Source organism: Acinonyx jubatus, chromosome C1, assembly GCF_027475565.1.
Source record: "Acinonyx jubatus isolate Ajub_Pintada_27869175 chromosome C1, VMU_Ajub_asm_v1.0, whole genome shotgun sequence".
Taxonomy (NCBI): Eukaryota; Metazoa; Chordata; class Mammalia; order Carnivora; family Felidae; genus Acinonyx; species Acinonyx jubatus.
The window spans coordinates 208,809,864-208,822,422 of NC_069381.1; the positions used below are offsets into that span (position 1 = coordinate 208,809,864).

General features: G+C 39.1%; 1 protein-coding gene across 19 annotated transcripts in view; it reads right to left on the minus strand.

Annotated features, from left to right (window-relative positions):
• TRIP12 (thyroid hormone receptor interactor 12) overlaps positions 1 to 12,559 on the minus strand; it is a 138,848-nt gene that overhangs the window by 23,923 nt on the left and 102,366 nt on the right. For all 19 annotated transcript variants that reach the window (XM_027048439.2, XM_027048433.2, XM_053215917.1 and 16 more), the window contains 8 exons: positions 11,368 to 11,596; positions 10,926 to 11,044; positions 8,397 to 8,604; positions 5,835 to 5,935; positions 5,430 to 5,604; positions 4,119 to 4,260; positions 3,114 to 3,305; positions 1,471 to 1,622 (listed from right to left, as the gene is read on the minus strand). In XM_027048439.2, coding sequence (XP_026904240.1) covers positions 1,471 to 1,622; positions 3,114 to 3,305; positions 4,119 to 4,260; positions 5,430 to 5,604; positions 5,835 to 5,935; positions 8,397 to 8,604; positions 10,926 to 11,044; positions 11,368 to 11,596 — 1,318 coding nt within the window. The remainder of the gene's footprint in view (positions 1 to 1,470; positions 1,623 to 3,113; positions 3,306 to 4,118; positions 4,261 to 5,429; positions 5,605 to 5,834; positions 5,936 to 8,396; positions 8,605 to 10,925; positions 11,045 to 11,367; positions 11,597 to 12,559) is intronic.

The following is a 12,559-nucleotide window of genomic DNA, read 5'->3' on the forward strand; positions in this document are numbered from 1 at the left end:
ATGAGAACATTAAATCATCATTCTCTGTCCTACCATAAATCCAAGTGGGCAGAAATCCCTCCCCACCGAGATTTAGCCATTTCTCTAGAATAAACATTCCGCAACCACTGTGCATGCTCACTTCCGCAGTATTTTGCCACTGCCTAACTAAATTCTATGGATTTAAAAACAAAAGAAAAAGCCCTCTTTTTTGCTTTCAAATGCTTCTGCTACAAAATTACTTTAAAAACTACCCTTTACAATTTACTTCACTATATTCTTTTGAATGAAGCAGTTCAAGAGCTACACCAGTCTGACCCTGGAAATGAGAATTAATCGCTCATTTCTGAAAAAGGGCTGACAACATCAAGACACAGGCAGGCTTAAAATGCAGTTCTCTTTAAGATTCCAGAAGGCATGCAAACTGGGGTATTGGAGAGGAATACTGCATTAAACGGATACATATGTAAACATACACACTTTACACAAATCTGGGTGAAAATGAAAAACGTCATGGTTTTCTCAGGCATAGATGAGATGCCCCCTTGTTTCATAAAATCCTCCAGTAGGATGATTAAAACCGAATACCACTTTCTATATTAATTTTCAAAGCCAGAAAAAGCTCTAGCCCACACTGCTCCCTCCATCTGATCCAGTAATGCATATTGTTTTAATTCAATCACAAATTTAAATGCTTTCAAAATACATCAGACTGCGTATTTTTAAACCAAACTGATCTCAGGGGCACCTGGGGAGCTCAGTTCTTAAGCATCCAACTCTTGCTTTTTGGCTCCGGTCATGATCTCAGTTCCTGAGATGGAGTCCCGTATGGGGCCTGCACTGGTAGCACGGAGCCTGCTTGAGATTCTGTCTCCCTCTGGCCCTACCCTGCGCACACGTGTTCGCACTCTCTCGCAAAATAAATAAACTCAAAACAACCAAACTAATTTCTTATTTTGTATGCTTCCAGTCATGACACTCTAGAAACCTTGTAACATTCCATAAAATACAATAATGAACCTTTACAGTGAATTCTTTCTGTAGCACTTCATGAGTCCAGTAAAAGTACTATATTATAGAAAAAAATAGAAAGTTTTATTAAAACAAGAAAACTTCAAAATAAACTTATTTGTTAAAACCCATCAAAGGTATAATCACATCACACAGGAAATCCCAATCCTGCACAGAATGCAAATATTTTATCATCCATGCCTGTAAAATTCACGGAGAAGCATTCTAGCTAGATTAAAGTAATGGAACACTAAGCTTATTACAGGTTGCCAACACAGTCATTGGGTTATAGATTTCCAAAACGCCATGTTTAAAAAACACAAGGGGTGGATTTTAAATATAAAAAGTATTTTTCTTTAGCCATTACAACCAAATGGTCTTTGGGCAGATGAAGAGATTACCAGACCTCTTGCCACTTTACCTCAACAAAATTAAGCACAAAGTCCAATGGCAAGGGCACACCTAAGCCATGATTCTTACCTGCCTCCTGTCCCATTCCCACTGGGGAAGTCATGTACTTTGACTGGAAACTGTTCCATCTGGCTGAGGCAGTTGTTCATCTTGTGAACTAATGCCAACAAAGGTGCATTACCCACTGGTTCTACTCTTCCAATGGGCTCTTCTCCAGGAAGCTGAAGTTATAAATAAACCAATCGGTTAAGCAAGGCCTCCTGAAAATGGAACACTGCTCAACAAGAAAATTTAACAGGCAGTTTTGCAGAAGAGAACCATTCATTTATTCTCTTTTATCTCTTGATACATTTGGTTGGAATGGTTACTTCCAAATAAATTATTTCAAAATAGAGACGCTTTTTGTGGAGGTCCACAATCCTTTATTCCTAGTTCCTAGGTCCAAAGGGCTTGAAAACACAACTTGTGTGGTGGTGAAACCTGACCCAGACACAAGGCTATCTGCAGTCTTTACGTTTATTTAGTAGGAATATTCACATGCTTTGCTGCAAAAACATTTAATGTGTGTGGAGTGTTATTTATCCACTGGGGATATCAGGTAATATCTATGTACTGTATTGAAGAACTTGTGAAAACCATCCAGCCCCAAGGAGTTTCAGGTAAGAGATTACATATCTACCTGTACATAATCTTAGGCATAGTATAAAACCACATCCAGTATTGCTACACATCTAATGCATCTCTAACAAATACCAACTCTGCTTCAGGTAGCTCAAGTTAAAACAATACAAGAGGGGTGCCTGGGTGGCTCAGTCAGTTAAGTGGCAAACTCTTCATTTAGGCTCAAGTTATGATCCCAGGGTGGTGAGATGGAGCCCCACACTGGGGTCCATGCTGGGCATGGAGACTGCTTGAGCTTCTCTTTCTCCCCCCTCTCTGCCCCTCCCCCCGCTCCCTCGCGCTCTCTCTCTCAAAACTAACAACTAAATTGAAAAATTAAAATTTGAAAAAATAAAACAAGAAATGCTCAAAATGACTACAAACACTGAAAGGAAGGCATAGTGAAGTAGTTTCCACTAACACACAGAATCATCCTTAGCCCTACTACACAGAAGATCCAGAGACATCTCCAGGGATGCCTTATCTCAAGTAGTTGTCAACAAGTAGAATGATGTTAAGTCAATATTGTCCAAGAATAGGTACATTCTTGCTCTTACCCACTGAGGCTGAAGGTAGGGGAGCCTCTTTGTGGCCTCTGCTCTTGTAATCCAGATTGTAAGTGGTGACTAAGTACTCTCGAACACAACTGTTAATACTGTATTTTATATGCAAAATGGAAATGTCCACTCTATCTTACGTCTATAGCTATGTTTACTGTATTTCCACTACAGTATGTTTAAAAACAAATATTGAGCATAAACACATTCACAAGTGAGAGACTACTATTAACGACTGGGCTTACAGGAAAAACAAAGACTCAGGATAACACGGATCATAAAAACTGTGGCACTTGCACCATTAAATCACCATGCTGTTACTTTACTAGTGTATGTGATCTATAAAAGACCAAGGACTCCAACTGTGTATCAGAAGCTAGAAGCTTTACCTGAGTATCTCGACCAGCACCTAATGGAAATCACGGAGATGAAAATACACACATTAGTGAGCAAAGATTTCCGTAATAACATACACAAGCATTATAGACAACTTACTGGTGAAGAAAAGAATACATGAAGGAATCTCTTTAATCTGATCTCTCTGCTCACAGCATCCTTTTCACTTTTAGATGTCAAATAAAGCAACAGCTGCTTCACGAATCCACTATGCTGGATTTCAAATGATGAAACGTCTGACTCTGAGACTATGCTACGGATTTCTACAAGGCACTCAGCTCCACCATCCACCTGCAAGAGTTGGGAAGAGTATTTCTATGTTGATTTAAACAGTCCTTACTAAATGCACAATTTACACTTCCCCCAAAGGAACAGAATACATTCTCAACACCTTTAAAAAAGAAGGCAGGGGAAGTGATGCATTCTTGGTAGATCCTTGGAAAATACGATCTTAACCGGCATCCACACTACTAACATAGAAAAGTCTCACACCCAACCGATGTAAAACAAACAAAATAAATAAAGACAAACAACGAGAATATAAATTGAGGGGTAAAGAGAACACCAGAAGGAAAAGATGAAAACAGAATATGAAGTATGGCTTTAAATTAATACTTTTAAAACCTAGATGAAATGGACAATTTCTTGCAAAACATGTACTACTCAAATTGCTCAGGGTGCACAAAAAAATGTAAAAAGGCTAAGAATCAGACGAAATTTAAACAGTTTATTCAACCTCCCTCTTCAACTACTATGAGACCCAGTTAGGTTAGGGAGGGTCCCATCCACTCTAATACCCAGAGTTGAGGAGATATACTCAAGGGACATTTCTCGAGTCTCTTCTTTTGTCAAGAAATACGAGTTGTGAAGAGAACAAAGTCAAGGAAGAGATTTCCCAGTACCGTTAATGATAAAATGATGAAGCACGAAAGTCAAGGTACTCGTTACAGAAACGTCAGTGCTAGAGGTACACGTCTAGCTAAAAAGTTGATCTAGGACAGCAAATCCGTGGAAAGCCAGAGAGTCATCAAGGGAGGAACAGGAAGACAGAAGAGATGCCAAAAGAGACTGTGAAGGACCAGCAAGGTGCACCCAACGCGGTACCTGGAGGTTGAGTTGTTCGGTCGCAGCACAAAGTCTCTGAAGGACATTCAGTGCAGGGTTGCTTCCATCCATGTTCTCAGAACTGAAGTAACGTTCTACAAATTTATGCGCTTGTTCCTTAATCCAACCTTTAATTTTTTCTCTGCACAAAGGAAAAACAAGATATTAAATTTAGTCTCAGTGTACAAAAAGGATTTCCACTGTAACTACCCAAAGGCAAATTGCTGCTACGTTTTTAAAAAACCCTTTTGGGCCTATGCTTATAGATTCATGAACTCAGATTCCATATTAACCAAATTTAAGTGTCATTTTGAAAATGGGTTAAGGTGTACTAGAGAAATGCACAGGTACTTAAAATATATTTCAGGTCATTACATGAAACATATACAAAAAGTTCTAACTCCCTGGAACTCTACCACATTAATAGTTTCCTTCCTAATTATTCGCCTGATAACAACTTGACATGACTGTTTCATTGGGTACAGACACACTTGCTTTGTCCTTTATTTGTGTTCCTTGGAGAGGTGAGGTAAAGAACTATAGACCAGAAACATGCACCTGTTAGATGTACAATTAACTGAAACCTCACTGCTTAAATTACAAATTCTGATGGCTTTAGAAATACACGTGCTTAATTATTATTAAATGAAATTGAGAAAAACAATAACCAACGCAACCAATCAACCAAACAAAAAGAGCCTGTTTCTTTGCCAGTGGAATCTGATTTTTAAAAATTTCTTGGTTGCAGAGGAAATAATCCATGTTGGCGTGCTACATCCAGAGTCAAAAGAACAACTCTAGAGGGTTTTTAAGAAATAATTGTTAATAGCCACAAATTGGTGTGTGAAACAGTTTAGCTGATACAGTTCTAAATTTCTTAAGACCAACCAACCGACCTCTACTCTAAGATCTTTAAGTCCTAACGTAAAGGGTAGAGGAAGGGGATCTGAGACGCAGGTGAGTGTGTGTGCGTGTCTGTGTGTGCATGCAGAAAATGCCAGCTTTTACTTGTCTAGAATAAAACGGAGGAACAGGTTCCACAGGGAGAATTTATTTGGTTTTGAACGTCTACAACTCCCAACGAGAAATGTTGAAACATGTTTTAAGATGTAAGATTGAAATTCAGGACAAAGCCAGGCACGGAGTTCAAGAACTGAGAAATCTATTTCATCTTTGAGCAATACCACTACTGAGCATAAATTAAAGGTCTGTGTCCATGTTTCATCTCCATACAATACACGTGCTGACTGAAATAATGCTCAGTTTTGCTAATCCCAAGCACAAAAGCAATAGATGATTCCCCCACTTCACCTATTATTGGAGATGGTGTCCTTTGAGGCAGCCCTGGCAAGACCACTGACTCCCGCGGTTCGTGCTGGTTCAATGTTGTTGCTGTTGGACTGTGCGCTTAACCTTCCCCACGTTTTTGGATTCAAGCTTGCCAGGAAAGAAGATTTAGGTGACTGAGTAGTGGTGGGGCTTTTAGCTATGAGAAGAAAAGGGAATAATGGTTAAACCACTTTAGCGTAACTGATGAAAACCAACTGAAATTTAACATTCCTGTTCTTATGAGATGAATTAGCTGAAACAACTTAGAACACGGAGTAAACTCAGGTGTACTTCAAAGCTATCAGCAGCTTTCGTGAGATTCGTGTCTCTAACTGGTACCATCTTTCCCTCTGCCTTCCACCCCCACAGTGTCACCAAAGGAATTACCTTGATTGTCTACTTTGTCATCATCTCTTGGAGGTGAATACTTTGGCCTTCTCGGCCCTCGTTTTGGCAGTCGCTTTCTCTTTAGAACATCGCTTAATCGACTATCACATGAGAAAATATGGGAGAAGTTTAGCAATTACCACGATTTATTATCACTCACTGAAAAGCAAGCTAAAATGGCAGAAACAAGGAGCTGTAAAATACTGCCATAGCGGTATTTTTCATTCAGTGATTACCTATTTAATGCAGACTCTGCTCCAGTCATGATCTAAGTAAAACCAAATAGACTATTTGAATAATCCTGTGGTAAACTCTTACTATAAAATGTTGTACACGTACAGAAAAGTACATAAAACAAATTTACAATGCAAAAATAAAAATTTAAAAAGACCTACGCTATCAAACTAGAAATAGAATGTTAAATCTGATTACCGTATTTCTTCCCTAACCTAAATGACAAGAAGTAACACTCATGACATTGAGTGTTAATATTATCAAAATGCTTTCCTGACACTGCCCAAAGTAATTTCACGGTATACAACTGCCATAACATCCTAAATGAATTCATTTATAAATAGTTTAGGGATTAAAAAAAAAAACCTCAAAATTACCTATAAACAGATCAAATCATAGTATGAATAACCTATTCTGAATTAGAATACCTGAAATAGAACATACGTAGCCTGTCTTATTTTCACTATTCCTAACAGTAGAAATAGTTCGAAATTATCAAATGATTCTTAGAATAACAAAACCATGTAAGATAGATAATATGGGAAAAATGTTCTGGTTCAGTTGGTCTGTGACCCACAATAAAATTAGAAAAATTTGAAAAAGTTTTAAAGTTCTTCCAATATCTGATGTCTATTAAAAACACTAATGTGTTTGGGGAGCCTGGGTGATCAGTTGGTTAAGCGTCCAACTTTGGCTTAGGTCATGATCTCACAGCTTATGGGTTCGACCCCTGCATCGGGCTCTGTGTTGACAGCTCAGAGTCTTGAGCCTGCTTCTGATTCTGTGTCTCCCTCTATCTCTGTACCTCCCTTGCTCATGCTCTGTCTCTCTCTCTCTCTCAAAAATAAACATTAAAAAAAAAAACAAAAACAACAACAACAGTAATGTGTTTATGCTTGAGAAGCAAAATGAGTGAACGTCCAGGTATGTATGGGTAAAAAATTCCCCCTTTACAAATTTATATGAACTTTTCATTAGAAACCATATTAAAAAGAAATGGAACCACTTAAAACTCCAAAAGGTGCTTTCTGTTTTGTTTTGGTTTTGTTTCTTTAGAATTTTCAATTATTAGACTATAATCAAGTCTAATCCTTCAGTGGCTCAGAAACAGCGTCTTTCTCTGAGCTGCATCACATCTCACCAAGCGCCTGCTGTCTAGGGCACCATGCCTGCGGTAGCGGAAGTTACTACAGCAGCCAGGGGGAAGGGATGGGGCTGGAAAGGAAGGAAGAAGAGAGGCAGGCGGACAAATCCAACCGGAGAACAGAGAAGGTGGAGGGTCTCCAGTATTGTTCAGGCCCAATCTCACAGGGCTGGATCCATGACACAGGCACCACCCAAACCTAGAAGTTTCCTAAAATAACAGCCACTGTGTCAGAAGTCCCAGCGGGTAGCCCAAGTCCAAATGCCAAAATTCATACTTAAGCTAGAGTGGATAACTGCCACCAGGTGGCACCAAAAGGAGCTGGATCCTCAGCTGGCCAGCTTCTTAGAACAATGCTACCTTGCAGTTCACAGAGGTTCAATTTTTGGACCTCACTTATTGACTATATGTTTCACCCAGATCCACATTACAACTTAAAAGGAGTAAAAAGGAATATTACACGGAGTACACTCTGAATTCCAGAACCGAGTCTGGTTGATCATGCACCATTCTTACAGCCATATTAAGTTTCTGATGTCAAAGAAACAAAAACACTTTAGAGTATAATTTGTTTTAACCCAACAAAATGAAAGCTAATATGAGGGTTTGGTGGCGATGTTCTCAGTAGCACAGTACAACAAGGGGATTAAAAACAGATAAAGAGGTGGAAGCAGACACACTTAAGAACTCCCATTTTCCTTTATTAAGAGCAAAGTCCTCATTTGCCAATGGAAGATAAATGGGAAGTCAGGTTTTTTCCTGTACGTTCTAAAAATTCTAATTTTTAATATTTTTCATATGTCACTACTTGGATGTCTCAAACCTGGAATGTATGCTACAATGCAGTAAATATTCGCAAGATCAGGGAATTAGAAATGAGGGCTCAAATCCTACATCTGTAAAAATCAGTGTGTGACTTTGGCACATCATTAACTTCTCTGAGCCTCAGCTGCCTTCACTGTCCCTGGAAATACCTAGTATCTCTTGTGGTTCCTAAACACGGCTTTGTAATACATGTTCAGTTTCTTCCCACCCATTCCCATTAAAGGTCTAAGAAGATACAGACGGGAAAATACAAGGTGTACTCTCGAATATTTTACCATTTTATTCCCTATGGGAATCTCAGGTACCAGGAGACAGTTAAAGGCAAAGAGCATAAAAACCACCACAGAACTCTGACTTACCCTTGAGGGCTCAGATCTAAAGAATCATCTCTGCTGTGCTGCAAGCTGGGGGATCCCACGTCAGCCGCAGCATTAGTGGCAGCCGTGGCTGTTCCACTGCTGACTGACGTCGTGGACCCCAAGGATCCTGACCCATTCGTACATGCCTTTGGTGGACTTGTCAACAAAGACTCTGATTCTGCTAAGTGTTTTACTTGATGCATTACACCTATACAGTAACAGATTTAAAAGAGTCAGTTTTAATTAGAACCACCTCCCACGATTACAAAATCCCTAAATGCTAAACAGGGAATGAATCAAAAGTATCCAGCGAATTGGGGGGGTAGGAGTGGGGGTGGAGGCCCTTAGGTGCCAGGGTTTTCAACTTGACCCATTCGAAAGAGTCGTAGGCAAATTCAACATTGAAGAAAGATATTGATATTGATATTGAAAGATAATTATTTTGAACATCATCTAATATTCAAAACCTGGTAACAGGAAGTTTTAATAGGGTCACACATAAATACCTAATGAAAATTCAAAATAAAATTTTTTTGTTATAAAAACAATCAACTACAAAAACACAGTAGCGCACCTGTGGTTCGATCGCCACAAGTAAAGAAAGACCTGCTACGATTATTAACCAGCTTCAAATGCTACAATGAGACGAAAGTAACTGTGACGCTGCTGCCAAAAGAGAGAACACCAGCAACCCAAGGATGGGGATTTTCACATCCTTGGAGGTGTACAAGGAGAGCCGAACTGTAACTCATGAAGGCAGGGGTCCATATCTGGGCTAGAATCACAGGAGAATGTAGGTGGGGCGGAGGGGAGTGCCACGAACTATTAACTGTATGCAAAGGTGTATGTCTGAGTATATGAGCGCATGTTCACACATTCACGTTTTTTCCGGGATAGAGTCCAGAGTTTTCCATCAGATTCTTAAAGCAAACAAAAAAACCTCACAAGACCGCAAGATGTCTGAATGATCTCAAACTTCAGGCGTTGACTCCACAAATACTGTTTGCAGCAATCATATGCCAGACTGTGTGCAAGGTACTAAGAATATGACCATTGGTGAGACAAATGGACTTAGGGCACTTACTGGGGAGAAAAAATAATTTTTATAAGAAATTGCAAATAGAGTAAACTCCTCCTCAGAGAGAAAATACAGTGCTGACGGAACACACAGCAGGAGGATCTAACACAGATTCTAGAAGGCAAGTCCTCAGGAAAAAAATGACAGGTGGAACTGGACAGAACAAATGCCAGATGCAAAGTAGCTAAACTAATCAAGCACACCCCCCCCCCCCCAAACTTCATAATGTATACACTATATGACTATCTGGGGGGTGGAAAATTCAATTTGATGGCATAGTGTTCTTATACATGTAAAAAGAAAAAAAAAAATCACTTTGAGAAAAAGACACACTCTCATAAGACTTCCAAATCAGAGGGCGGAATATATCCGAAAGGTAGAACTAAAGGCTAACACCAAAACCAAGATACAAAACAAATTATAAGATAATCCAAGGCTAAAAAAAACACATACCAAATGTTTATGTGAGCACAGAAACATCTATTCATACAGGCACCCCATTTGTAAACCACAGTTATGGAGTTTGCTTTCCACTTCAAATAAATATGTAGCACTGGAATTTTTTTTTTGACTGTTTTTTTAAGCAAAACTAGTAAAAAATGGTGAAAGCCTCTTCCTATTTAATACTCTTACGCTAACAGGACTACAGCATTCTCAAGATGTGAAGAGATACAGAGCCAGCATCAGGTGATGAAAGAAGGGAAAACAGATCATTTGCAGAAAGAACTAGAATTGTTGGTAAGATGGAAGATGAAGCTAAGGATTAATTCAGTATAAAAACACCATGATCTCCTGTGTGCTCGCAACACCAAAGTTATCTCTAAAAGACCAAAAGAATTACAGAGACCTGTTTATGAGAAAGAACTTCTTTTAATATCTTGGAATGCTTGAAAAGGAGAAAACACCTGAATGAGCAACAACAGTCTTTGAGGTCTTCAAAAAGAGAACAGACAAGTACCATCTCTCCTAGGCTGATTTCCACATTCAGATTCCTCAAATCAGGGGACCAGACCAGTTGCATACTAAAGATTTCAGTACATAAATAAATGAAGCCTAAAAATATTCCACTAGGCACACAACAAAGCAAATAATAATCCCTCTTACAACTGTTCTGATCTACTAATGGGATTCACTGGGAAAGAAAGTGGCCTCTGACTTTCTCGAGGCGTCTTTATGGGAGCTGCACATTATCTACATGAAAGGAAATGTTAATGATTACTTCTGGGCCATAAACATTCAAATCATTACAACTTACTGTTTATCAACAGACTGTGAATCTCACACAACTTGTATCGACAGATTTTACAAAGGACACACCCTGTATGTATGTGAGCTGTAAGGATGGAGACTTCTCACCTAAGAGGTTGTTCGGAATTAGAACTATACATGCTACTGCAATACTACGTAAACGAAAAGACTAGCCATTAATGAATGAGTATGGAGGACATTACCTTCTCTTCTGAAGTAAACACTAAAAATATCAGGTAACTTCTGCATTAAGATCTCTGCCATCTGAAGTGCTCCGACTACTATCTTCAGGTCTTGGCTTGACAGCATGGAAGCAATGTGACTAAAAAAAGAAAGCATTCATATATAAAACATCTGTCTGAATGTGAGAATTATTTTGGGCCATACTACTTTAACTCTGAGAGCAAAACATTTTAATTATGAAAACAGTCCATTACAACGACAAGTTTTTCTTAAACGCTCAACTTTTGCATTTGTTTTAGTCCTTCTCAAAGGTGTGTATGCATGTAAAGAGACAAGGGGCTCCAGATACTACAAATAAACTGTTCTGTGCATATTTTTTCTATGTTGTCACTTTTAAGGTTTCTGAAATTACTTGCAGAGACTTGAATTTCTAAAAAGTCTTCACTATTTTCATGAACACACCTTGAAACAGCATGATTTTTCAGGACATCCTTCAGAAGTTCAGCATCCGCAAAATAAATTATCCTAAGAATTGCTCTAAGGCACTTATGTCTGACCGCAGGTCCTGCCGAGGAACTATACACTTCATAAAGGACACCGAATAACGTCTTAATGAAAGCCTTAGCCAGTTCCGGATCCTCTTTCATAAGCTGTGCTCGAGCATCATCCTTCTTTAACTCGGAATATCCGCCTGTTGTAAAAAAACGGACAATCCTGAAGTGACAGACCTCAGAAACACAAGGAAGTAAACAACATAAAGCACGCAAGCTGCCGTGATTACCTGAAATGTTATTTTAAAAATTTGGTCATGTAACAAGTCAACTTATCTAATATGACTGACTAGGGTCTACAAAGATGCCACCAGCAGCGTTTAGACAAAATGTAGCCAGCTCGAAAGAACAAGCCACCAGCACACTGTACCTCTTATTTTAATAATATATACTTAACAAAACACTAACGATGTTCAGTGTTAGCCACCTAAACCACTGGTAAGAAACAGAGTTCAAGTAATGGACAGAGGGTACGTGACTAGAAGCTACGGAAACACAAGATGATCTGTTGCTTTCCTTAGGGGGAATAAAGTACAGGGGAAAGGAAACTGATGAAAAGTAAGCTCTAGATGAGGGGCTGGCAAAGTCTGGTCCAAAGGCCCAATGTGGCCCAGCACCTATTTTTGTACAGCAAATCTTACCAGAACATAACCACGTGCGTTTGTTTACATATTGTATATGGCGGCTTTGGAGTCACAACAGCAGTGTTGAGTACAGGGACCGTGCTGTCCAAAAGGTTAAATATTTACTATCTGGCCCTTTCCAGAAAAAGTCTGCTGACCCCTGCATTCTAAACTAGAGCTGCAAAAGCAATAGACGGTATGTATCCCCAAGGACAAAGATAAATGTCAGAAACCTGAAAAAACAGTCAAATCATCTATTGGTCATTAGTTAAGAGAACGTTCACGGGAAAGTATAATCTATAAGGTTGGAAAAACTAATCTGACAGGTGCAAGTGGATCTAGAGGTAAAAGAGGGAGAACAGGATCAGATAAAAAAAACTGCATGGGCCAATTCTCGCTGGAATTCCGGAACACAGCAAACCACACAGAAAAATAATGCGGAGGATACCATTTCGGCAATCCTGGCTTATTCATCAATTA